Consider the following 26,842-nt stretch of genomic DNA (forward strand, 5'->3'; position numbering starts at 1 on the left):
ACAATAAGCTATCATTTACTGAAAACACCAAAGGCCTAGCATACTTGGTTCTTAAGATATGAAGTTTTTTGATGTCTATTTTCTTATGTATTTTATTGGTTTTTACTCCATATTTTTACCTTTATCACACTTTCAAATTTGCCGCCTTTGGCTCCCATGGATCAGATAGTGTCACATATTGAGATAAACTAGATAAATTACTATAAATGTATAAAAGTCAAATTATATTTGGTTATAATCAAAATTTAAAAGTGGTTACAAAGTTTACTTCCCTGCTAACAAAAATAAAGTTTTCACAACATTTTATTACATTAAATGTTATTTTAAATTGCGTTAATTTTCAGACACTCCCTGCTCGAATAACCCATGTTTAAATCAAGGAACATGTATAATATCTGGAAGCACATTTCAGTGTAGCTGTAGAGTTGGATTTAGTGGAACAAACTGTCAAAGTAAGATGATACAATTTTTCAGCATAATGTGGAAGATACTTAAGTCTTTGTGCAGTAAAATCATGATTTAATAAGATAAAATTCTTGAAAATGAATGAAAGCATTTTGGGTCATTAACTTCATGGCAATAATATTATAGTCAATGTTATTTCCCAAGATCAATAAGAGAATGATGACAAATTATGTTGAGTGGTTGTTTTTACAATCTTATTTCTCACATCATTTGATTGCGTATCGAGAGAGGAAGCTTTCATCCAGTCTACTCTTGGACATCACCAGGCCCAATGTTTGACTTGTGGAGGCACTGTTGCCCTTTTTTGAGCTGGTATATGTTACTCATTTATCCAACCAAAGTATTCCAACCATGTACTTTCTATATCATTCTTGTCCTTTCTCACTATTTTCTATCAGCTACACCTTGCACCAATAATCCGTGTCAAAATCAAGGCACTTGTTTTGTACAAGGCAACTCATATCAGTGCAACTGTCCTCAGGGATTTTCAGGGACAAACTGCGAAGGTGAGTGGAAGTGCTGGTACCTTATCCATTTCACCGCAAACTATAAAGCAAAGAAACAAATTAAGCAAACACCAAAACTAAATTTTAGATGGTGTGGGTTATTCTACATGTTCACTTGAAATTAAGCAGTTTGCTTTCAACTGCAATTTAGATAGAATGGTTAGAATTATATTGAAAAAAAACCCCACAAATTAACTAAGAAGCTTGGAGTGATTTATTTGACATCTAGAGTCATTAGAGACATGATATACAATAGATTACATTAAGATAAACATAAACTAGATAAATGACATATAAATGAATAAAAGTCAAGTTAAAATTGGTTATAATCAAAATTTGAATTTTTTTACAAAATTTACTTCCCTGCTAACAAAAACAAAAATTTTCACAACATTTTATTACATTAAATGTAAATTTAAATTGCATTAATTTTCAGACACTCCCTGCACAAATAACCCATGTTTAAATCAAGGAACATGTATAATATCTGGAAGCACATTTCAGTGTAGCTGCAGGAATGGATTTAGTGGAACAAACTGTGAAAGTAAGATGATACAATTTTCAGCATATTGTGGAAGATACTCAAGTCTTTGTACAATAGAATATTGCTTGGTTGCATTCCATGTCAAAAATATAAGAATTCACCTTCTTTAAGAGAATAAAAAAGAGTGAAGGTTCAATTCTTGAAAATAGTTTAAAATGTATTCATACACCACACTATTCAATTACATTCATGTATAGTTGTATTACTACATCTTGATACAGTACTTAAAAGTTTATTTAAATGATTCAAAATTTTAATTTCCCAGTTGACCCCTGCACAAATAACCCATGTTTGAACCAAGGAACGTGTCAGGTATTTGGAGGCACATTTCAGTGTAGCTGCAGGAATGGATTTAGTGGACCAAATTGTGAAAGTAAGATGTTTAATGTTTCATCCCACATAGCATAAATTATAAGATTTTTTTATACATTGGGGGTTTATCTTTGCTGATTTCTATTTGAAAATATTTAAGGCTGCAGATTCTTTGAAATGATTTAAATAATGGTGAATAATAATAAAAATAATAATGAAAATTATTGAAAAAGCTTTTAATACACTACGAGATTGAATCATCTATGTATATACTCATTTATATATGTGAAGCAATGATCTCAACACAGTACAATTTTTCTTAAAAATCAATGATTCAAATTTTTAACTTTCCAGTCACACCGTGCACAAATAACCCATGTTTAAACCAAGGAACATGTCAAGTATTTGGAGGCACATTTCAGTGTAGCTGTAGGAATGGATTTAGTGGACAAAATTGTGAAAGTAAGATATTAAAATGTTTCAACCCTCATAGCATAATTTCTATTTTTTTTGTATATGGGGGGGGTTGCTTTGCTGATTTCTATTCTTTGAAATGATCTAAATAATGGTGAATAATAATGAAATTCTTGAAAATGATTGAAAAGGTTTATACACTACAAAATTTAATCATATGTATTTGTTCATTTATAGTTGTGAAGTAATGATGTTGTTTCACTACTGTACATCTCAACTCGTACAACACAGTTCTTTTTTATGAATGAGTGATTTAATTTTTAACTTTCCAGTCACACCGTGCACAAATAACCCATGTTTAAACCAAGGAACATGTCAAGTATTTGGAGGCACATATCAATGTAGCTGTGCGACTGGATTTAGTGGAAGAAATTGTGAAAGTAAGATAAAAGACCTTTTGTTATTAATTCAAAACTTGAAAGAACACATATCTAAAAAAGGCAAAGGTAAAAATCAAGGTAATTAAAAAATTGAATGAAATTCAAGATTATCACAAATTTTCCAGTTTTAGGTCTTCAAAACACTTATGATTCATCATAATTGTATTTTAATTTTTGCAACCACTATATAATAACAGCTTGAATAACTTTCCAAATCATTTAATAATATTAATTTGCAGTCACACCGTGCACAAGTAACCCATGTCAGAATAGAGGACTGTGTGAAGTATTTGGAGACATATATCAGTGTACCTGTAGGAATGGATTTAGTGGAACAAATTGTGAAAGTAAGAAACTAATGAAGAAGATCATTGTCTCAAATTTAGAAGCAAAAACACTTAAATATTATGAGGATGACAATTGTTTTAGATTAATCAAATGAATGTAGGGAATATTTAATTATTAAATTATGCTAATTAATAGTATGCAAATTATTCAAATATGGCTGTATCTAATGTGAAAAATTATGCTAAAAACAGCATGTCACCCAAAATCTGCATACATTTGAATATGTTTGCATAGTTAGCCAACATCAACAGAATAAATTAGAATAATATTTAGCATATTAGAGAAATAATATTTTAGGCAACAAGCAATTTCTCCCAAATATGTCCAAAAATTATTATATGAAAAACAAATTTCACCTGAACCTACATTCTAAATTAAAAATAGCAATAATGAAAAATTGAAGTTGTCTAACTCACCCACCTACACATTTCTCTGTCATTGCATGATATCTTTTTGTTTTCTTTGTACTCTATTTGTGTCATATCTCAGTTACACCTTGCACTGTTAATCCATGTGAAAATCAAGGCGCCTGTTTAGTCCAGGGAAGCTCATATCAGTGTACTTGCCCACAAGGATATTCTGGACTGAACTGTGAAGGTAACATGTTTTCCCCCATTCCATTATATATATAAACTCCTCAACGAAAGTTTGGAAAGTTTTTTCAAGCATCTGTATCTCCAATTATTTGTGACATATTCATATCGTGTTGCATATCACTGGATAGCTACAATACTCCCCTTTACAATGACACCCCATTTGAAACAACAACATTTTTCACGGCTGAGTACACGCCTTGTGAATGTAGTGGGGCCTCAAAATTAATTTGCCAAATTGACCATTATTCTGTGCTCAAACAAAGCTAGCCACTAACCTCAATAGCGGGTGGAAAAACCACAGGCAGCCACAATAGTCAGGCACCTTCTCCTCATGCTGCTCACCGACCTGGTTACACGTTACTGTGGGATGGAATTCCATTCTTCCACAAGGATTCTTCGCAGGTCATTCAATGTGGTTGCCTATGGGCTTCTTTGGCACGCACAGCACGATCAAGCTGGTGTTCAATCGGGTTGAGGTCTGGCCCCGGGTCTGGCCTGATGGCAGGCCATTTTGACTCTACTCCCATATTCTGTAGGTAGTCGTTGACTACCGTGGCTATGTGGGGCGCGCGGTGTCATCTTGGAGGATTGCATTAGGTCCCAGATTGTGAAGTTATGGGATTGCAGCTTGCTGCACAGAATAATGGTCAATTTGGCAAATTCATTTTGAGACCCCACTACAATCACAAGGCATGTACTCAGCCGTGAAAAATGTTATTGTTTCAAATGGGGTGTCATTGTAAAGGGGAGTATTGTAGCTATCCAGTGATATGTAACACGATATGAATATATCACAAATAATTGGAGATACAGATGCTTGAAAAAACTTTCCAAACTTTCGTTGAGGAGTTTATATATCATAGTTCATAATGTAAGGGGATCCACAATTTCTCGAAAATTGACTTTTGAAGCCAGTCAACCGGTTAGTTTCATGTTACTGGTTTATAGTATCTGAGAATTTTGTATTGAAATTCTAATATATTTCTGTCTGTATTAAATAATTTTTGATTTGACTACAAGACTAATAAGGGACACCAGCATTTAGGTATTAGGCATTGGGCTATTCCAGTTGAAATCCATACACCCTCTATGGAAGACATGACCTTAATCTCCCACATAAGGAGTGTGAATTTCAAATGAGGTTACCTGAATGAGTGACTCCCATTTGAAATCTAAACCCCTTGTGTGGGAGATTCAGGTCATGTCTTCTATAGGGGGTGTATGGATTTCAACTGGAATAGCCCAATCCACCATGACACCTTTTGTGGATGATGAAATTGCTATCTCTATTGCGGTGGTACTATAACAATCCTAAAAAATGCCTTACTCACACACTTACCACTCTCTCATTATGTGATATCTATTTTGTGTTCTTTTTGTTTCTATTCTATATCAGTTACACCTTGCACAAACATTCTATGTCAGAATCAAGGCATTTGTGTGATTCAAGGCAGCTCATTTAGGTGCAATTGTCCACAAGGATTTAGCGGAATATTCTGTGAAGGTACATTTTCTTATTACATTAATATGTTATATTTCTATATATGTTTGCAAACAGTATTTGTACGTTATAGTGACTTTAAACTTGATATCAGCAGATGGTGCTGTATCTGAAATTGTTTTGGAATATAATTGTTTTCCACTCTGTCAAATTTAATGTTTTTATAATAAAAAAATGCTCAATTGTCACCACTCGTCTTATCCTCATTCTATTGTTATTAACTATGTGTTTGTATTGTGACCTCATCTTCTCTCTTTTTTTAGTCACCCCATGCACTGTAGTAAACTGTGAGAATGGAGGGACATGTCGTGTGGATGGTGGCAATTTTATGTGTGATTGTTTACCAGATTTTGTAGGGTCAATGTGTGAAATGGCAGCAGGTGAGAATCAAGTTATAGTCAGCTTTGTGCACTGGAACTCGCAGGGGAGGCCGATATTCAAGGGGTAACCATTAGGCAACAGGGGAGGGGCAGATATTTAGGGGCTAACCACAAGGCAGTAGGGGAGGGGTAGATATTCAGGGGGTAATTATAGGGGCAGATATTCAGGGGGTTACTACAAGGCAGCAGGAGGGAGGTAGAAGATATTCAGGGGGTATCCACAAGGCAGCAGGGGAGGGGGCAGACTGTCTCCTTGGAATTTCATTACTGATCAATTTCAAACAAAAGATTCGAACTAGCATCCCATACATTATTTCAGTGTATTCAATAATTTGTTGGGATCAAACTATGGTGTACATTAATATTTTCTGTGGGATAAATTAGTGCGGTGTGTATGATATAGATTTGGTATGATCAGAGTAGACATTTTGGCCATGATAGCAGGTTACCACGTCTCATGCTGGACACTGTCCCCACATTTCTACTATATATTTAACACAAAGAAAAGTTGCACTAAATTGCACTTGCAGACATGAATTTCCATTAATTTACATTGTACTATGTTATCAACACTTATCTTATCATGTCATTAATTCCTTCATTGTTGTAACATTGTTGCACTGGTTTCTTCCTTCTTAACATTATCAAAGAGAACTCATGTTTACCTAATCCATGTTTAAATGGTGGGACATGTTTTGAACGAGGAGATACGGGTAATTACGGATGTCAATGCTTGCCTGGATACTCAGGAACCAATTGTGAAATATGTGAGTGGAAATGTATGCAAAGTTAAATTTAAAAAAAAGTGCTTTGATGAAAAAACTTCATAAAACAATGCTTTTGATGGAGGGCCTATTATGGTAAATTAAAACCAACTTAGAGTCCGACAAATGATTTATATTTCTAGGCAGTTCTCATTAGCTTGGTTTTTGGTTAAATTGCGGCACAGTTTGGCTATATTGAATAAGATTCTCCTGTAATACAATTTTTAAACTAGAAAGTGTGCTTCTTACAGGTAAATCTTACTCAATATGGATTTTTACGGCCTTCAAAAAGTGCTTTGATTAAAAAAAACAACTTTTGGTGATGCTTAGATGCAACTTCTAAAGAAGAGGCCAATAGGGCCAATTTAAGACCTATTATAATCTGACAAATTACATACATACATTTAAGATTACAACTTCCATTTCTAACCATTGTTGTCATATATTGTGTGAATTGTTTCTTTTCATGTACTAGTCAACCCATGTATCACCAACCCATGTCAAAACTCTGGAACATGTCAACAAACTGGCAACAACCAGTATCAATGCACTTGCACTCCACAATACTTGGGAATGAATTGTGAAACACGTATGTCATTTCCCAGTCATTTCTTCTGTCTATTTTAATTTTCAATTTATTTTTTATAATATTTTCTTATTTGTGACACAATCTGGTCCATGGGGGCTAAAGGCGGCAAATTTGAAACTGAGATAAAGGTACAAATATGGAGTTAAAAAACAATAAAATACATAAGAAAATAGACATCAAAAAACGTTAGAAGAAAGTATGCTAGGCCTTTGGTGTTTTCAGTAAATGATGGCCTATTGTATGTATAATGTAATAATTACAGTAACTCAATTTTCAAAAATGCCTCCTTTGGCCCTCATGGACCAGATCGTGTCACATTTGTTCTTTGTAAGACCTTTAAATGTATCAGATCTGAACACTGTTAAACTGTGTAATTTTGTGGTTATTTTATATTCATTTCACCAATGACCAACAATTTTGAAGGGTATAGAGGATCAGGAATCCAGAAATTCTATGCTACTTATGAACTACTCAAGATACAAGAATTGATAGAGTTTGGGTGTAATTTAAATTGCCAAATTTTGCTAAATCACAAAATTAAATAAACCACAAAATCAAGTAGTATTATTGTGCACTCTCTTTCACATTAGGTGTTACACATTAAGACCATCACCAATTTCTTGATGCAAAAGATTCACAGAAATTTCTGTATATTCGGAAGATTGAAGTTCTTGCGATAAAATACCATGGAAATAATTTTGTAGTAATTAGTATATTACCATTATCATGATCCCTGTAAACTTGTATCTCGGACAAATTGTTCAACCACAATCATAAAGAATATTGGGCAAATTGCTGTACTGTACTGTGGCAGATTCAAGCTTAAAGTTGATGGTAGATTATCATCTTCAGGACATTAATTTTGTCATTTTTCTCACCAGTAATTGTTTAATGACCAATACCATCAAAAATAATGTCCGTCTTAAAATCTATTTTAAGATATGTTTTTGTCACTTGACATTGCATCACTCCTACTCTCATTTTCGGTGAACATTTTCTATCTTTGACTCACTGTAGCTAATCCATGTCTACCCAGTCCTTGTGTTAATGGTGGCATCTGTAGCATATCTGGAACCAGTGGATATCTATGTGATTGTCCTCCTGGATACACAGGGAATAACTGTCAAACTTGTGAGTTGCACAATGTTTACTTTCTTTTACATTTATTCATTGTAAAATGTACTGTTAATTTGTAGTGTATTATCTTTGTATATCTCCCGATCTATGCTTAATTTGGTTTATTCCTTCCCATTGTCATGTTTCTTTTCTTAGCTGACCCTTGTTCATCTAGTCCACATCAAAGTAGAGGGACCAGCGAGAGATCTTGTAAAAATCAATACTATTGTAATTATCCTGTAGGATGTACAGGGCCTGACCATCGAACTTGGGAGTTGGGGTTAATTCATTAATTGTCTTTTTCATTTTATAACATTAAAACAACCCAATTAATGATGTCATTTCAGTAAGCCCCTCTGAACTTAACCCCCTAACTTAAATGTTGACCTGCCATGTTTAACAAACCATTCACTCCATCGTCTGCTTAATAATAGCATTCAATTCTTAGTTAACTATTGTGAAGTCCTATAAATTTTAGTTCTGTGCCTTTTCCTCTAAAGGATACTAATTCAGTTTCATGTCCACACTTTATTTATTATTCCTTTCCTGTTCCTGTCCTTTGTTTCTTCTCGTAGCTCCTTGTTCGCTAAATCCATGTGAAAATGGTGGTACCTGTACTGAGATATCATCCAGCAACAATGGGTATCAGTGTAATTGTCTTGATCAATTTACAGGATCTAACTGTCAACTTTGTGAGTCTTTTTATACATATGGTCATACATGTATTGCTTCATAATTTTAATAATTAACCCTAACACCCAAAAATCTTACAAAATCTTACGATGAAAAATTCTGCGCATGCATGAATCCCAGGGTCTCTGCGATGACGCAATCAGCGAAGTGTTATATGAGCACGGAATTGCTGGCCGGGCAGCAATAACCCGTGCAGCTACCGGTCCGTCATCGTGCGGTTGGCATGCGAGGGGTCATAGGTTCGAATCCCGGGGGTGCCAAGTCAAATATTCTTCTTCTCCTTGACTTTTTCGGATCTTCTTTGACTTCCGATCCCAAAAAGCAGGGTCCAGTGTTAGGGTTAACTAAGATGTATTTTTCCAGATTAGAGCCTATGTTAACCCTAACACCCAAAAATCTTACAAAATCTTACGATGAAAAATTCTGCGCATGCATGAATCCCAGGGTCTGCGATGATTCAATCAGCCGAAGTGTTATATGAGCACGGAATTGCTGGCGGGCAGCAATAACCCGATGCAGCTACCGGTCCGTCATCGTGCGGTTGGCATGCGAGGGTCATAGGTTCAATCCCGGGGTGCCAAGTCAAAATTCTTCTTCTCCTTGACTTTTTCGGATCTTCTTTGACTTCCGATCCCAAAAAGCAGGGTCCAGTGTTAGGGTTAATAACTAATATACTGAAACATATATCATTAAAGCAAGAACCAAAACTCAAAGTTGACCCGCTTCGCAGTGGCGGCACCACGGGGGGGGGGCATGGGGAAATTGCTCCCCAGTCAGAACTCTTGCCCACCCCCACCCAAAATTGCGAAAATTTCAACTTTTTACAGCAATTTTGCAAAAAATTTGTTGATTTTGTCCCCCTTAAATTCACTTTGCCCCCAAAATTCCTGGCGCCGCCACTGCCGCTTCATAACCTCCTTAACAAACTCTTCACTTTGTTATCTACTTGATAATATCATCTCATTCTTAGTAAATCCCTGTGAACTTCTTTCACATTCACATTCTGAAACGTGTCAGTCAATTAGATCAATTTGAAAGTACATGGGCAGTTGGATACATGTACATGTATGTAGGAACTACTTGTGAGACAATACAAACTAAAAACTATTTTTGGACAACCTTGTTTGTTTGTCATATTCTTAAACCCATCTTTGTTGTTTCATGTTTCGTTTTTCATGTGTTTTCATCATTGTTGTGTTACTAAGTGAACTTATGTGTTCCCAATCCATGTTTGAATGGTGGGACATGTTTTGAGCGAGGAGATACTGGTACTTACGGATGCACATGCCCGTCTGGTTACTTTGGAACCAATTGTGAAATATGTGAGTTGAAAATAATAGAGTTAGAAGTAAAAACAATGACGTTGGTGATCAATACTAAAGAAGCAGACTTTGATGAAGAGCCTTTAGGGTCAATTGAAACTTATGTTCCAACAAAAATTCAATTTTCTGTAACATATCTTTTTTAACCAACATACAATCATTTTAAACATAATCATTAATATTCCTAAACATATGTAGCATTTAAAGTAACAACTAAAACTCGCTTTTTAACTTGCTTCTCTATCAAACTCCGTACCTTGTTGTCTACTTTTTGATGTCATTTTATTCTTTAGTTGACCCCTGTGAACCTAACCCATGTCAAAACTCTGGAACTTGTCAGCAAATTGGAACAACACAATTCCAATGCACATGTCAACCTGGATATATTGGAACTATTTGTGATACAAGTATGTAGTCAGATTTCATGCTAAACCTTCACTTTAATGTATATCTTAATCATGCTAAATGACTATCACTTTCTTTTCCCACACATGTGCTTTTTATTGTTTACTTGTATTTCTTTCCTATTACTATTCCATGATTCTTCCCGTAGTTGATCCTTGTTCTTCAAGTCCATGTGATAACGGAGGGACCTGTGTGAGATCTGGCAACAATGGGTATCAGTGTAATTGTCCTGTAGGATATACAGGACCTAACTGTCAAACTTGTAAGTCCACCTTAACAATCATAACACATTGAAATGTTCATCAAACAATGTTATTAAAATCACAAGTCATAAAACTAACAAATCATTAACTCAAGCTCTTAAAACAGTCCTCAAATCACTAACAAAATTTAATCAAACTTTCTATCATCCTTCCCATGTCATTTTTTAAAAGTCATCTTTGTAACCTCATTTGACCATGCACTATCCTGTCATTTCCTTTGCATAAACACACAGTCAATCCTTGCACAGCTAACCCTTGTTTAAATGGAGGGGCTTGTCAAAGGTTGGATAACATTGTCGGATCTTATGAATGCACTTGTTTGCCGGGTTATTCTGGAATAAACTGTGAAAATTGTAAGTTCACTTTGCAAACTGTAGTACAACTTAGTAAAAAACAAATAGTAATCATGTTTTACAAGTTCTGTGTTTGTGAAAGGTTAGCTACATCTTATTACATCTTTTCCGCTGAAAAATCACTGGTTGCTAAGTGATTGTGCAATATAGCTACTGGAATTAATAGTATTTGTAATCACTTTGTATTTGCTTCCAATTTGACTTTGTGTTCAACTGTTAGCAATTAATTCTGGCCATGCTAGCATCTTCTGATTGGTATATCATTGATTTGCTATCCTGATAGACCAACATGATGTATATAATATGCACAAAATAATATCAAAATTGCTACATTAGAAGTGACGGCTTAGTATAGCAATCAATAGGGGAAAAAGTCTAAACTAAATCAAACTAAATGTTGTTTAGGGTTAATGAGTACCCATGCAATGCTATCACCATTAATAAAAGTTGGTTCTGTAATCAACACCTGTAGTTAAAATTAAAAGGAAATAACTAATTGAATTAAAAAAAATTACATTAGAATTAGCAATGGTGCCTATTCCTGTTGATTTTCAAAAATATAAAAAAATATTTAATATAAAATAAAACATTTTACACATAGCGTAGTAGAAATATAATTATGAGTAGACATTAATACGTAGTAAAAATTAATTTTATATTGCCATGGTTACTCCTATCAGACAATCCATGTGAACTTAATCCTTGTGTTAATTCCGGAACTTGTGAAGAAGTTGGCACAGGAGACTACCAATGCATGTGTCCTCCAGAATACATAGGGAGAAACTGTCAAATAAGTAGGTCAATCTGGAATTATTTCAACTGTTTTTGTTTCATATCAGGGGGAGGGGGATATTAGAGCTGTTTGATGAAATGTGAGGAAGGTAAAATATGTATGACATTCACAAATGATATTATATGATGATCACATGTGTACTCTATGGCAGTCACATGATTGAGCTATTAGTGGCTATCTGTTATTCTATTTTAGGGAATAGGATCTTGGACTAGGCAAAGAGGATTTAGATGTACACTAGATCCAGCACAATTACTTAGTAGTGAATCAGTCATAATAATGTTTGAATCATAAAGTATAATCAACCAGTCATATGTGAAATTTTTATATACCACTAAATAAAGTATCAAAGTTAGAGGAATTGGAAAGCTATTTAAATCTATTATAAGTAATAAGCCCTTTCGCATTTCCGGAAATCTCAGACTGCGCATGAACTGCGCCCAGGTCATTTTGCGAGATGACAACCGAACCTCCTCTATTGACGATGCGTGTGATGAACCACTCCTGAAAGGGATTCCCCCATTATTTTACATTCCTGTTTTCACTCTAGCAGTTTCTAGCTAACTCATCAATACTGTTCTTGTCTTGTGCAAGTGTTCAGAAGATATCAAGATCCAAAAATATGAAAAACACATGTCTAAAGTGTTTCTTACAAAGTGCCAAGTTCAACCATATTGAAATACTGTAGCGAGTCCTCAATGTTTATCAAGCAAGGAATTTAGTGCATGCAAAGTCCGACATTTCTGAAATTGTGAAAGGGCTTATTGTAATAAACTTGACAACCAATTAAAGCTTCTTTCTAATCACTGCATTATACCATAAAGATTCCATTCATGAAATGCTTCATCATCTTTCTCCACCATGTTTTTTGCTTACCATAAATAACTTCACCAAATTGTCATATAGTGCATCCCTGCATACCCAACAACCCTTGCGAGAATAACGGACGGTGCCAAGTCAATGCTAACAATGGTTTCCAATGCATGTGTCGACCTGGGTTCTCAGGACGGACTTGCCAGTGTGAGTTCATTTCTCCAACTTCTTCATCTTAGTCTGATTGACCAAGCTGATGACACCAAAAATGTCACTAATATTTTAGTTTGTCCCAATCTTTTGATTTAGCATGAGATTGCATCTTCTAAAGAGCAAGAAAGTTAACAACATAATTTCCACAAGTAAAATGTGTTTGCTCTGACTACAAAAGTCACAAATATCAGATTTTTGATTTTTTTAAAATGGAAAATATGTCTTCTAAAGCAAGTGATATTTTCTGGAATTCAAATAAGTTGATGTCTAGTCATGATGTCTTGAACTGTTTCATAGTTTCATGTACAGCATTTAAGAATTCAAATACTGTATAAGTGGTAATTTTCGCGAGGGTTTTATTTTCGCGAATTTCGCGATTAGAGCTGCAACTGCGAAAATAACACCTCGCGAATGTATGCAATAATGTATTACAAGTATAGGGAAGGACTGGGCAATCGCGAAAATAACTTTCGCGAAAATGTGTCTCTCACTCCAAATCGCGAAAATAACTGTACGCGAAAATTACCACTTATACAGTAATACATTCCCTGTTCATTCTCACTATTCATAATTTGCTCTCTATCTGACCTCTTGACCTTTGAACCTTTACCTAGTCACCCCATGTGAACCATCCCCATGTCTAAATGGTGCAGAATGCCAAGTGGATGGGAGAACCTATCAGTGTCTGTGTCCTATGTCTTGGACAGGCATCAATTGTGAAACACCATGTGAGTTTTTATAGTTTGATTTGTATGTGTGTTTGTTCCTAATGCCCTTTAGTTTGTAGTTAATGGAGATATTATTGCTTTTTTTATAGACTGCCAATATGTAAAATCAGAAGATATAATTTTGACTAATGTAACTTCTTAATAGGAAGGGATAAATTAAACTTTAAACTACATATTTGACATAATCTCATGTACATCTGTGACTGATCCTGTAGGGATAATTCGTTTGCTGAGAAATTGTATACATTGCATGCTCTTTATTGGCTCCACGGGTGCATCATCTTGACAAAAAGCCAAAACAAAAGAGCACTTTATCACAACTTGATCATAGCTATAGTGTGATTGTTATAGTACAATTTCCAAATTGAAACTAACTTTCAATTGTGTTCAGATTTAAACTCATAATTCATCATGCAATTGTTTCATTCACACAATTTTACTAAATGTTAACATCATCATCATCACTGCATAATGCACATCAGCACCCATTAATCCATCGTCTCTTCATTCTTCTCCTCTCACATCCATGCATCAGTCAATCCTTGTGAACCACCCCCATGTCTTAATGGAGGAGTATGCCAACCATCTGACATGACATATACCTGCAGGTGTCCTATGGGATACATGGGAAATAATTGTCAACGTGAGTTGGTTATGAGTAGGCTTGGTCAGCTTAGATGTAATTTCTAGGACATACGCTGCTTTGGTTCAGTGTAATATTGAGTTAATACATAGGTTTTGGCTTTGCTGTAGTTTTACCATGCTTAGAAGTAGTGGGGTTGTAATTGTTCCTTCAGGCCGGGCCTTCCGGTTCTAATGATGTCGGGATGTGTATATGATATGTGTCATGAAATTCCAGTTCAGTCCTGTGTCGGACTTTGGTTCAAACAATAAATTGGTGTGTATATGGACTAAGACGGCAAACATGTGGGTGATGATAGTGATACAGTAGGTATAGACATGGTAGGACTTGGTAAATCCTATATTAGTGTACACTAATCACATCCTTTCAATTTGCAGGAGAGATCTAGAGGCAGTAGAGGCTACAGATCTAGAGTAACTTTACCCAGTGTATGTTCTAGCATACTTGTATAATATACATAGCACATAGACTCACTTGCTGTTTTTGCTTTTCAGTTGTTTGTGTTGCTGTGTATTTGTAGGAGGAATAGCCACGCTGGCTTCAGCATTATAACCACACATGTAGTGTGCTATGTAGCAGTACATAATACTCTAGATGCGGACTAGATGTCATCTGCATGGAAGAAGACTTGAGTATGGTGACGGTGAACTAGCAGGCTAAAACTGTTTTCACATATACTTACTGTTTCCTTGTTTTCTTTGTTTGTCTGTCATTTTTTCCACTATTGCAGTTAATCCATGTCTACCAGACCCATGTTTGAATGGTGGGGTATGCAATAGTAATGGTAACACATTCCAGTGTGCTTGTCCTGATGGCTACACAGGGACTACTTGCCAAACATGTAAGTTATACTTCATAGTATGATCTTTGTAATCTGGTGAAATTCAATAGTGCAATTTGTGGCATTGTGACAGAAGTGGCTTCCATTCTCCAAATACTGTAATAACTGTTTGAAGCTGTGAAAATCTGACAAAAACTGTGAAAGACTGCATGGCAAAATGTTGGTTTGAGGAATGTTTTCTGATAATATTCGGTCTGTTGAATTATTCTCCATCCAGAGGACATTGCTGTAAATAAGATAATTGCTATTTTTATTGTTTAGAGAAAAAAAATTGGAGAAATGACGCTTTAAAAAAAGGCAGTGTATTAAGTCAAGGGAAACAACTTGTCAAATTTAAAAGAAAATCTTTCAAAACATTTTAGAATATTTTCTATCAGCTAACACATTTGTGATCCTCAATCAGCTACTGGAAAGTTATTTTAGTCACACTAGTACGAATGCACAGGTGTTCATTTATACTAACTCTCTTTTGGTACATTTGGGCATCATTATGATAATAATGATATTAAATGATTTGTGTAACTCAATGGGCATCATTCTGATAATGGTATTAACTTTCATCTTTGTACGAATTAAAATGTATAATCATGCCAATCATAAAAATCTTGGAAGCCAAGGTTCAGCCATTGTTTGGGTTGACTGTGACTGACAGCACTCTGCACATAACCATTTTGTATCATCACTGTCTTATTATATAATTGCACAAAATATAACATGTGTGACAAATCCTTAACAGTGTTCCAAGATCAATCCTTAAAGTTGTATACAGACTCCGAGTATTGTACGTACAATATTGTATGTACAATATGTACGTTATTTAATCTATTGCCATTCTATTTCCAGTAATGTTTAAGTTCTAACGAATGTTTGATGGCGTAAAATCGATAATATATTTCTACTAGATATTACATGTAACATATTATCGATTTTTCGTCATCAAACATTCGATAGAACTTAAACATTACTGGAAATAGAATGGCAATAGATTAAACAACGAGATATGTTGCATACAATATTGTACGCATAATACTGGAGTCTGTGGAGCGCTTTAAGCAGTATACAGAACTTTTTATTGTATACAATATTGTATGTACAATATATGCGTTATTTAATCTATTGCCATTCTATTTCAAGTAATGTTTAAGTTCTAACGAATGTTTGATGACGAAAAATCGATAATATATTTCTTCTAGATATTGTATGTAACATATTATCGATTTTTCGTCATCAAACATTCGATTAGAAGTTAAACATTACTGGAAATAGAATGGCAATAGATTAAATAACGTACATATTGTACATACAATATTGTACGTACAATACTCGGAGTCTGAAGCTCGCTTTACAGTGTCCCAAGATATTATAATATATATCATTGCATGGCTCCATTAATTCAAAGAGTGTATAGACCACTTTACATCATTGTTTATCAACAAAGGCGAGGGATTGGTCTGTCGATATGCCCGAATGAACCGCTTCACTGTTCAATGGCTTTCTTGTACTATATGAAATGTGGTGGGAGATTTAAAATACACATGCCCTGAGCAGACTAAGATGTGCACGCACACTGCAGGGCAAAGAATAATGGAAAGTACCATAATGCGTGCGCATACTGCCGGGCAATGACGTCACATGTCAAGTGGTCTATAGATCCCAACCATAACCTGCCATCTTGTTGCCCCCCCCATGTATCAGCAGCAATTGACCCTTGCCAACCCCAATCCCTGTTCTGTTAAAATGGGTGTTATGGCATGCACTGTGAATTTGAATGTGGGTTGTACTGTTTTGTTTGTACTTGTGATGGATAATATATACAATTTGAAATGACTAACTGGAATCATTCTATCAAATGGAACTACATTGTTGGCAAAGTTGAAATCTTGTGATGCATAGTTTAATTTGAAATGGCTAAGGCCTAAAAAATGTTTGATTGGTGTAACATAAACAAAAATTTAGGGTAGGTCGGGCGGCAATTTTCTTTTTTTTAACAATTTTTTACACACGCATTTAAGATGTAAATTGCATATGATAAAGGCCTTGGAACTTTTTTGTTTAGATTTTTTAATTAAATTAATTAATTAATTTTTTTATTTTTTTCAAAAAAAAAATAAGAAAAGTCTAGGCCAATCAAACAAGTTTTTTTAGGCCTATACAAAATATTTCAATCACCAGATTTAATCAAAATGCAATAATTGCATTGTTGGCAAAATAGAGAAATACATTATGTCATTTATCTTGCCGTAGGCCTTGTCCTTTGCATCATTGCAAAATGCACAAATATGCACAATTGCTATTTACAATTATTTTTAATTTTTTACAAAAATCTGGAAACTGGTTTAAATCGGGAAAATATCAGGTCTGCATAACTTGACAGAACTAACAGTTGTGTCATTCATCCTGTCGACATGATCATGTTCATTATCATCTAACCTCACTAACATGTGTAATTTCACCCCATCCATCCATGCATGCAGCCAACCCTTGTGAAGCAACCCCTTGCCTTAATGGTGGTATATGTCAAAGGTCAGATAACAATGGATACCAATGTCAGTGTGCTCCTGGCTTCACAGGAGATCATTGTCAAACATGTAAGTGTGTTTTTCAATGTCTGTAGGAGAAAAAGATGTAGACATTTTGTTGTGTTTGTCAAATTTGTCATTTATCATATTTTTTTCAGTTTTGCTTGTATATGTATTACAATGTCGAAATTGTTCAACCCGGTTCAAGAATTAGTGCATGTGTGAGTGACGTGTGGATGCCTTTGTAAACACCCTCAAACGAGGACACACACCTTGATACACTCTGATAACTGTGGAGTACACACACCAACCGTGGATGTCCTCTGTTCCTTTTACCCACTAACATATTGCAAACAACCCAAAATGCATATAACTATAAGACAATTTCTCGTTTGCTGTTGTACAATATTTGGTCTCAGTTGGATAGTAATGCTTCAAGTACATGTAGCTCCATAGTTGGAACCTAGAATTTCAGGTGTAAATGGTCCACATTCAGATAATTTAGGTCCGAGTTAAAGGTTGGAAAATCGTCCTGGATTGCTAGTTTTATGTGTGTGTGGAGTGGGGGTAATTTTATGTGTGTAAAGTGTATGTCCTCAGTATGGCGATTGACTAAATGAAAGTGTGTCCACAGATGGATAGTACACTGTGGGTTCAAATTTGATGTCCTCGTTTTAATGGCACTTACAAGTAGGTTTGTCGTAGGGTGAATGTGTGTGTGTGTCAATAACACCTTAGTTGATGTGTTATACTTTGTATTTTTGTCCATGTTTTAGTTAACCCATGTGTGTCATCACCTTGTTTAAACGGTGGAGTATGTCAGACAGATAGCGTACAAAACACATATATCTGCTTATGTCCTAATGGGTTCTCAGGCATGAATTGCCAAACATGTGAGTTCATTAACATTTTGTTTAATATTTAGCTATTTGTATGTTATCCAAGTTTAATGTTAATCTATTTATTGTTTTGTTTAATTTTGTTTAATTTGCTTGATGCAAATAGACAATTATGTACATACTTAATTTATTACTATATATAATTGCTTTGGTGTTTAGAATAATTAATGTTGATTTAATTTGTTGCTTATACTTGTTGATAAACATTCCAGTCAATTTTAGAATGTGAACTTGTTGAGTATTTACCATCATTCATATTAATACCTAAAAGCAATGTTGAAGCTTTAATGCCACAATTGACTGGAATTTATAGTAGCAATGTTTGTAGCAGAAATGTATCAGGTGAGGACAGAGGAAAGAATGTTCCTCTGCCAAGATGGCTCTTACTGGGCTGGCAACCTCAATCTACCGGTTGTTAATCAACCAGAATTGCCATGTAAATCTTCATTTTAGCAAAAAAAACCACCTTGATTTGGGGCTAAAATAGTGTAAAATTACAAAACTGGCCCAGTAGACGCCAATTTTAACATAAATTTTGGGATGAAATAAAAAAAAAATGTGTGCGTGTATGCCTACATGGAACATTTAAAAAAAAATTGGTAGCGCCTTCAAAACTGACACCTGATAAACCACAGCCTATAAGCAACAGATTCATTATAACACATTTTAATTTACATGCAACTCATTTGATTCAGTAACTCAGATCAGACATCTTAATCTTGTTCGTTAACTTGCACTTCAACTTGATAATGTAATCATATCATTGCTAGTTAAACCATATGTGATAATTGTTCTGTAACTTTTCTGCTTTAATAATTATTTTTTTCATTTTGTTCCATGCACCATCCTTCCTTCATTGTGCACATATTCATGTTACAGTTAATCCATGTTCGGTGGTTCCATGTCTCAATGGTGGTCAGTGTACAGTTACTGGCAACACATACATCTGTACATGTACACCTGGCTACACTGGATTTAATTGTGAAACTTGTGAGTAATGCCAATTAACATTGAATTGTAAAATGTATTGTGGATATTGTGCACTTAACATTTGTACCATGCATCCTCATGAAGGTTTCATTTTGTATTAAAATACAAAACTTTCACAATGATTTGTCATTGTTATCCACACACACATAAATCCTTGCCCTCCCTCACTTAGCACATACCAAACTTTTGGGGGCCTAATTTGCAAATCTTAAATAGTCCAGCTAAACCTTACTAAAGCATGTTACTGAAAAGGTTCCCCATATAAAATGTGTATCAAAAAATGTCTTGCCCCTCACCCTCCCCTCTTGATCTTGATCCTTTTTGGCTTGCCAAAAATTATTTCCCTCCCTCATGGGACCAGTGGCATATCCAGGTTATTTCAGAGTGGGGGGGGGGGGAATTTTCAATTGGGAAAAATTTGACAAAACTTCTCACATGAGGCAGCTGCCCCTATCCCCTGGCTACCTCACTGCCTGGGACTTGTAATTATTACACAGCCTTTTAGTGGGTCTTTGTGATTGAGCAGTACCATGGTTTGTGATGGTGTTCCCAGCTTCTTGTCCTCCAAACTGAGATACGTACAGCATTGCATCAACTTAATTCCTTACAACAACTTTATTTTTGGTAATACTTTTGCAGCCATAGATCCATGTTCCAGTCAACCATGCTTAAATGGAGGTAGATGTTTCACATCAGGGAACAACCAAGGCTATATCTGTCAATGTGAAGATGGCTACACAGGAATAAACTGCCAAACAAGTAAGTTGCAAAACAGCAAAAAGCAAAACATGAGAAATAAAACTTATTGTTTGACTGCTGTATTAATTAACATGCTACAAAGCTTATTAAGTTGTGTTTGTTTGTTTATCATATATTTTTGTTGAGTTAAAGGAGTATTTCATGATCCTAGCATCCTCTTTTTATGACATTTTTCAGTAGGTATCCATGAAAAAGCTTATTCCTAAAATTTCAGTTGATTCCGATTTTGCGTTTGCGAGTTAGGGGTGATTATGTGTATTACACTGCTCCATAGGCCTTTGTTGTAAATTCGTTCTGGTATTTCATGATATCTTTGCTAAACGAATTCATCTGCAAGACTTTTTTGTATATAAACATTATGTAGCCAGAGGTTTCCAGTGATATAAAAATCTCAACTTTTTTTGAGAAAAGTGGGGGGATGAGTCTGTGGATCACGAAATGCCCTTTTAAGTGATATTATGCACTAATGTTGTATTTCCTACAAATTTGATTACCTACATAAAGAGGACATAATCTGGTGCACTTTTTTACCACAACTACTTTTTGTTTATTTTGTGTCAACATTAAATGGAAAATGAGATTTATTATGAAATGTCATAGTGGTAAAAACTATCAGTCATGTGCCACACACTTTGAGATTTTATGTGTTTCATTATTACTTAGTGCAAAAGCAATTATAATGCTTTTATTTATGAAATGAAAAACAAAATGATAATCTGTATGAAACCTCATCAGGTAATATTGATTTATTATCAATAATGTTTTTGTGAGCTTGCGGCTTGCAGTGCTTGATGTGAATAATTACGGTATTAATAATCAGCTTGATGGAATGATGTGTAATTTATTCAAAACATGAAGCACTGTATGCACACACATTTCTATGTTTTTGCGCCAAAGCTTGTTCTTCTGGGGTGAACCAAATCTGCCTGGTTATCAAATTAATCAGTGAAAAGGTTACCTCTGAATCTGACAGGTACTAATTGATGTTTTAATGTTATTGCATCAATTAACACCTGTCATTCAGTGATAACCTTGTCACTGATTAATTTGATAACCAGGTAGGTTTGGTTCACCCCAGAAGAACTGCTCTGGTGGGGCTTTCTCTTTAAATAGATGGGCATAATATTCTCTTGTAATAACCAATGGACTATTCCATTAGAAATCCATACACATAACCTAACTGTTTGATTATAACACAAAGCCGTTGTAGCATGTGATAGCCAGCCGTGTGCCAATGGAGGAACCTGCTTTGAGTCGGCATTCTCATTTGGGTTTCTTTGTGTCTGTAGCCGGGTTATACTGGACAGACATGTGAAGAGGGTAGGAAAAACAATCCCACGCACAACTGCACCAATACTTACCATTATCTCACAATTTCAAATCCTAAAACTATCACATTTTTTATGACCCTGCAAAATATTTAAACACAATTCCATGTCTCATATACATATCAGGTATTTCAGGCAAATCACTATGCACAAATGCACAATTCTTTCAAATTTGTCACAATCTTGAATTCATAATTAGCAAATAAACAAGCTGTTTCTGATATTCTTCCTTCAATCAACTACAGCTGAAAGTCATGGCCATTTTACACCTCTGTATATCTTCCAGACATCTTGAGAACATTTCAACATTAACTTTAAAAAACATTCATATGAAAGGATTTTAATGAAATAATTATATTTACTCTATCATTTTACGACTAAAATGCTCTAAATCCCATCAAATTTCATTTTAACATTAGAGTAATGTAGGTTCAATCAGTTTCTGAATGTTTTTACATAATTACACACACATTTAAGATTTAAGATTTAAGATTTACTTCTTCTTTAAAATACATAGATTTAAGCTCTGTAGCAACCAATTGAAAGTTAACAATATCCTAATTTGAAATAATTTTAGAGTATAACACTAATACAAACAAACCAGGACAAATGTTGCTTCTGTTCATCTAAAGCATTTGTTCAAATCTATCAATTTGATTTTTGTGTTCAAGATTTCCATTTAAAAAAACTCCATTTAGCCAAGAATAAATTAAATAAGAATAAATTAATTTTTTTTTAATTCTGTTATTTTAATTCTACTATTAAAAATAATAACATGACATTTGCCATTCACACTTTATTCCCTAGTTACTACAACACCTACAAACTGTGCTGTTAATAATTGCATAAATGGCGGGACTTGTATCGAGGATGGGTCTGATACAGGATTCAATTGTGTTTGTGCCGAGGGATTCATAGGGAACAATTGTGATACTGGTAATGAAAATGGTCTTTATAGCATGGATTTAGTTCTGGATTGTTTTTCTTTTGGTTATGACTTGCATGAAAACCAGCACTCTAGGTTTTTACATGGGCTATGTAATTACGAGATGACAAAATGTGGTACTGTGAGTAATTTCTGCCTCAGGTGCATGAGGTCTATGGTGCAAATCCTGGAAGGACAAAGCAATAGAAATATATCCTCAATTGCACTCTATTCAAAGAATGGGGTTGATGTAAACATAGAACAAACACCTCACAGTCAGTTCCGATGATCGTAATATAATGGTTGATAATACAACCAATCCTGGGCTTTGTGACAGAACTTTAGTCAAGTACTGGGTGATTAACCCATGGTGAATAATCATAAACAGGGACATACAATGTCAGTCCTGTGCAGTCCGTTTTTAGAGGGGAGGTAAGGGAAAACACTCACAAGACACAACGAGTCAATGAAATGAACTGTTTTATCACAGTTGCATTTTTACGGTTATGATAACTTGATAAGTTACCATTGACTATACTGAACAATATTTTACTTTGTTCTACCTCTGCTCTGGTGATGGGACGTTCAGTGGAATATTTACTGCAAATTGTGCACAGGTTGTGGTATTTTAGCTCCATGTATATTGTTCTTATGTAACCATACATTTGTATCTTGTACCTTGCAGGTGTAAGCTATGCTAAAATACCTATAATTGAATTAAAAAGAGCATTGTAGAGTGTTTTGATTTAAGTTATCACAGATGGCTCTTTTGATTTGATTTGCCTTGATAGTATGCATTTTTAGGGGAACTTGTAAATTATAAGGTTCATATTGACAAAATAATGAATTAAATTCCCCTGACCTGACCATTTTGACCATCATGGATGACCAAATCATTGGAGTAATGGTGATGTAAAAAAACCACCAATTTGTGAAAGTTGATTAATGAGGACACTATCCACTACAATGAACAGAAACATACTCCTCATACTGGGGGGAATCCTCCTTCATCATAACTCTATTCGCATGTCAATAAGAACCTTGTGAACCATGGTTTTGTCAACATGAACCTTCTTGAAAATGTGTTGACTTGTGCTGGTCTATTTTTATCTACTGAAAAGAGGACAAAAATATCTAACAGCAAAGAGTCAAAGTCAGATCTTGGTATTATGAGATCTGAGCAGAAGACTTATTTAAAATGAATAATAATGGGGGAGCGAGTTGGCGCAGCAGTAGTTCCCTCGCCTTGCACCACTGAGGTCCTGGGTTCAAGCCCGGCGCGCCCAAGGACTCATGTACACTTGGTTTATCCCGATTCCATGCTCGCTCTTGCAGGTTTTCTCCAGGATCTCCGGTTTCCTCCTGTATCGCAAAAATCGGTGATTAGTTGTTTGGTTATCAAAAACTTCCTTTACCCAATGGAATTTGGGGAGCTGCTCAGATAATTGGTGGATGTTACAATCTAAATGCGGATAGGTGTGCGCCGTTCGCAGCAACTGGCCTAGTTGATGCGATCTGATTGTGATGATTCACCAGTGAAATTAGAGCGCTTTGAGTAAGATCTGGAGAAAAGCGCTTTATAAATCCAAAATTTATTTTAATGATGGCCCTCGTTTTGTCCTATCTCTCACTATGCCAGGAAGACATCAATGGTCATGCTTGACCTTTTTTTATTCCAACCAACAACCATGTAATTTGTATTGGATCTAACTTGGATTTTTTTTAAATATAAGGGCTGCTTCACAAAGACCTGCCATGCATCAAAAGTGCTGAATCCTGTCTTTAATCTAGGATATGTGTCCTGATGAAGTCAGGCACCATTCTTAACAACTAAAGTTATCCACTGGCTCACCTAAAAAGTATCTATTTGCTTGACATTTTTGTTGCTTGCTGCATTGTCTTACAACCTGCCAGGCATTTCTAATGATGACATTTTGACAGGAATTAGACCTGTTAGATGCATAGCAAGTCCTTTTGAAGTTGTGGCAGTTTGGATCAAGTCATACCCTGAATAAATGTGACTGTGAAATTAAACATGATTAAGTTCATCAATACTAACTAGCTTTGAATTCACAACTTTGAACTTTCATCCTATGTCATTGTACACTGTCACTGATCACTCTATTTTGTTGAAATAGTGAACTTTGCTTTTTTAAATAACAACTTAATGCATAAATGTGAAATATGCATTAATAAATTGATTTAAGCATGTGGCTCTTGATTGAAAATGTAATTGAGTGTGAAATTGTTTTTGTAAAATCAACTCTTTCGTTCGAAGATTTTAGCAGATTTTCTCATGAAAATGGCTTAAAACTGTTTTGGCACTTATGAATGGAACAAAAACAAATCCAACATACATGTACTAAAAAAATAATATATTGTTTTCATTTCTCATAGCTCTTACTTCTATTGATAAAATTGCTAAAAGCATTTTATAGATCCAATCATAAGCCACATGTTTGAGATTACCTTACTGTGTTTGTTTGCTATAATTTGTTTGTTATACTGTTGCTATGTTTCTCTATTGTAGTTATCAATCCATGTGCTAGTAATCCATGTCTGAATGAGGGTACATGTTCTGCTGATGGAACTTCTTACACTTGTACTTGTCCTAGTGGTTTTGAAGGCCCCACTTGTCAAGCAGGTAATGGTCTAATTCATCACATCAATGTGATGTTCCAGTTGAAATCCATACACCCCCTATGGAAGACATGACTTGAATCTTCCACACAGGGGGTGTTGATTTCAAATGGAGTCGCCCATTCAGTAACCCCATTTAAAATTTACACTACCTTTGTGGAAGATTAAGGTCGTATTTTCCATAGGAGGTTTATGGATTTCAACTGGAATAGCCCGGTGCAGGAATGAAAAAGCACCTCTGATCTTGTTGCATTCAACAATTTATTTGATTTCCAGATAAATTGTCAGATTTATGATGGTATTTGTCCTTCATTATCTCCATACTACTATTTCCCGGTACCCCAGGTCAACATAAAAAGTGGTAACCATGTGTGTTCTTCCTTTTTCAAAACCCCCTTTTCACTGATTTTTCATTGATTTTACCCCCTTTTTTGCCAAATCACTGACAAAATCAGGGTAAAAATACCCCCTTTTTCAAGGTTTTCAATGAGAAGATTTCCAGACACCCCTTTTCAATGACTCCAAATATTTTAATATATTAAGTACAAAATGTGCAAGTATGAACATTACTTTGTGTCTGTTGTACTCCCAGATGATCCTGTGTTATTAACTGGGGTAATTACAATGCCTGTATACTGATTTTAATTGAAAATGAACCAAAGAGGAACAATCCCTCGAAGTTTTGTGTACAGAGGTTCCTTTAAAGTATTGTGGTACCCAAGTTTTGACACAAGACCTCAGGCTGCACAACACTATGGGTTGGATACTCAGATCAGATATATCTTAAACACATACAGAAACAGATAGTAGAAATTCAAATGTACAATTTTGTGGTATCAGTCCAGGTTCCCATCCAGGTTATCCCAGTTCAGACACCTCTGGGAGATCATCGTGCATGTACAGCTTCTACATTATCTAGGAACATCATGCATGTTCATATTATGTACATAAAATATTAAAATATCTTCTATAATAAATTCAGGGAAAGTACTGTCCACAAAACTGTTTTAAAATCCCAAACATGTAATGATCCAGGAACATTATTAACCTGAGTTATTAACACACCATTATCTCAGGCAGATTTACCAGATTATGAAGCTGCAGTCTACAACTGAAGCTTGGTTTTCCAAGCTCACTCAGGTCAATTAAGAGTTGCCACATGCCAGATCTAGCATCATATTATGTGTGTGCATAGAAGTGGTTTCATGTTGTTTAGTAAAAACAGTGAAATGCCAGAGGATGGAGGCTGAAGACTCGGGCTGAAGACATCAATCGAACGAACCTGTGAAATACCCCTTTTTTTTTTTTAATTTCATGGAGACAATGCTCAGAATACCCCCCTTTTTTTCGCGATTTCATGGTCCGCGATTTCAGTCAACAAAATACCCTTTTCCGCTGAAATTTAGAACACACATGGTTACCACTTTTTATGTTGACCTGGGGTACCGGGACTATTTCTCGTTCATGCTGTTTAAACAGCTCAACAGAAGACCATGGTTGTCATGTAATGCTGGGCGAAACAATGGTAAAAGGATCAATTTATAGTGAGGTTCATTTTAAAAAGCATTTTTTTGTGAGAGTGTAAAACTTTGTTATACTTTTGACTTCTTTTAAAGAAACTGCAAATTGTAAGTTTCTAATTAACAAAATCAAATATTAGATATCATCAGTTAGTGTTAAGACTCCTCACATACATACAATAAGTGAAAGTTCTGTGTCAGGAATGACTAATGTCATCAA

General features: G+C 35.1%; 1 protein-coding gene across 1 annotated transcript in view; it reads left to right on the top strand.

Annotated features, from left to right (window-relative positions):
* The window catches only part of LOC140146799 (uncharacterized), a 95,707-nt gene that overhangs the window by 30,734 nt on the left and 38,131 nt on the right, over positions 1 to 26,842 (top strand). Inside the window, exons 62-83 of the mRNA XM_072168683.1 lie at positions 345 to 452; positions 864 to 971; positions 1,408 to 1,515; positions 1,781 to 1,888; positions 2,182 to 2,289; positions 2,574 to 2,681; positions 2,921 to 3,028; positions 3,519 to 3,626; positions 5,022 to 5,129; positions 5,390 to 5,506; positions 6,157 to 6,273; positions 6,746 to 6,859; positions 7,877 to 7,990; positions 8,551 to 8,667; positions 9,874 to 9,990; positions 10,284 to 10,397; positions 10,544 to 10,657; positions 14,932 to 15,042; positions 17,517 to 17,630; positions 18,338 to 18,454; positions 19,340 to 19,450; positions 20,090 to 20,209. Of these exons, the coding sequence (XP_072024784.1) occupies positions 345 to 452; positions 864 to 971; positions 1,408 to 1,515; positions 1,781 to 1,888; positions 2,182 to 2,289; positions 2,574 to 2,681; positions 2,921 to 3,028; positions 3,519 to 3,626; positions 5,022 to 5,129; positions 5,390 to 5,506; positions 6,157 to 6,273; positions 6,746 to 6,859; positions 7,877 to 7,990; positions 8,551 to 8,667; positions 9,874 to 9,990; positions 10,284 to 10,397; positions 10,544 to 10,657; positions 14,932 to 15,042; positions 17,517 to 17,630; positions 18,338 to 18,454; positions 19,340 to 19,450; positions 20,090 to 20,209 (2,469 nt within the window). The remainder of the gene's footprint in view (positions 1 to 344; positions 453 to 863; positions 972 to 1,407; positions 1,516 to 1,780; positions 1,889 to 2,181; positions 2,290 to 2,573; positions 2,682 to 2,920; positions 3,029 to 3,518; positions 3,627 to 5,021; positions 5,130 to 5,389; positions 5,507 to 6,156; positions 6,274 to 6,745; positions 6,860 to 7,876; positions 7,991 to 8,550; positions 8,668 to 9,873; positions 9,991 to 10,283; positions 10,398 to 10,543; positions 10,658 to 14,931; positions 15,043 to 17,516; positions 17,631 to 18,337; positions 18,455 to 19,339; positions 19,451 to 20,089; positions 20,210 to 26,842) is intronic.

Source organism: Amphiura filiformis, chromosome 1 (assembly GCF_039555335.1).
Source record: "Amphiura filiformis chromosome 1, Afil_fr2py, whole genome shotgun sequence".
Lineage (NCBI taxonomy): Eukaryota > Metazoa > Echinodermata > Ophiuroidea > Amphilepidida > Amphiuridae > Amphiura > Amphiura filiformis.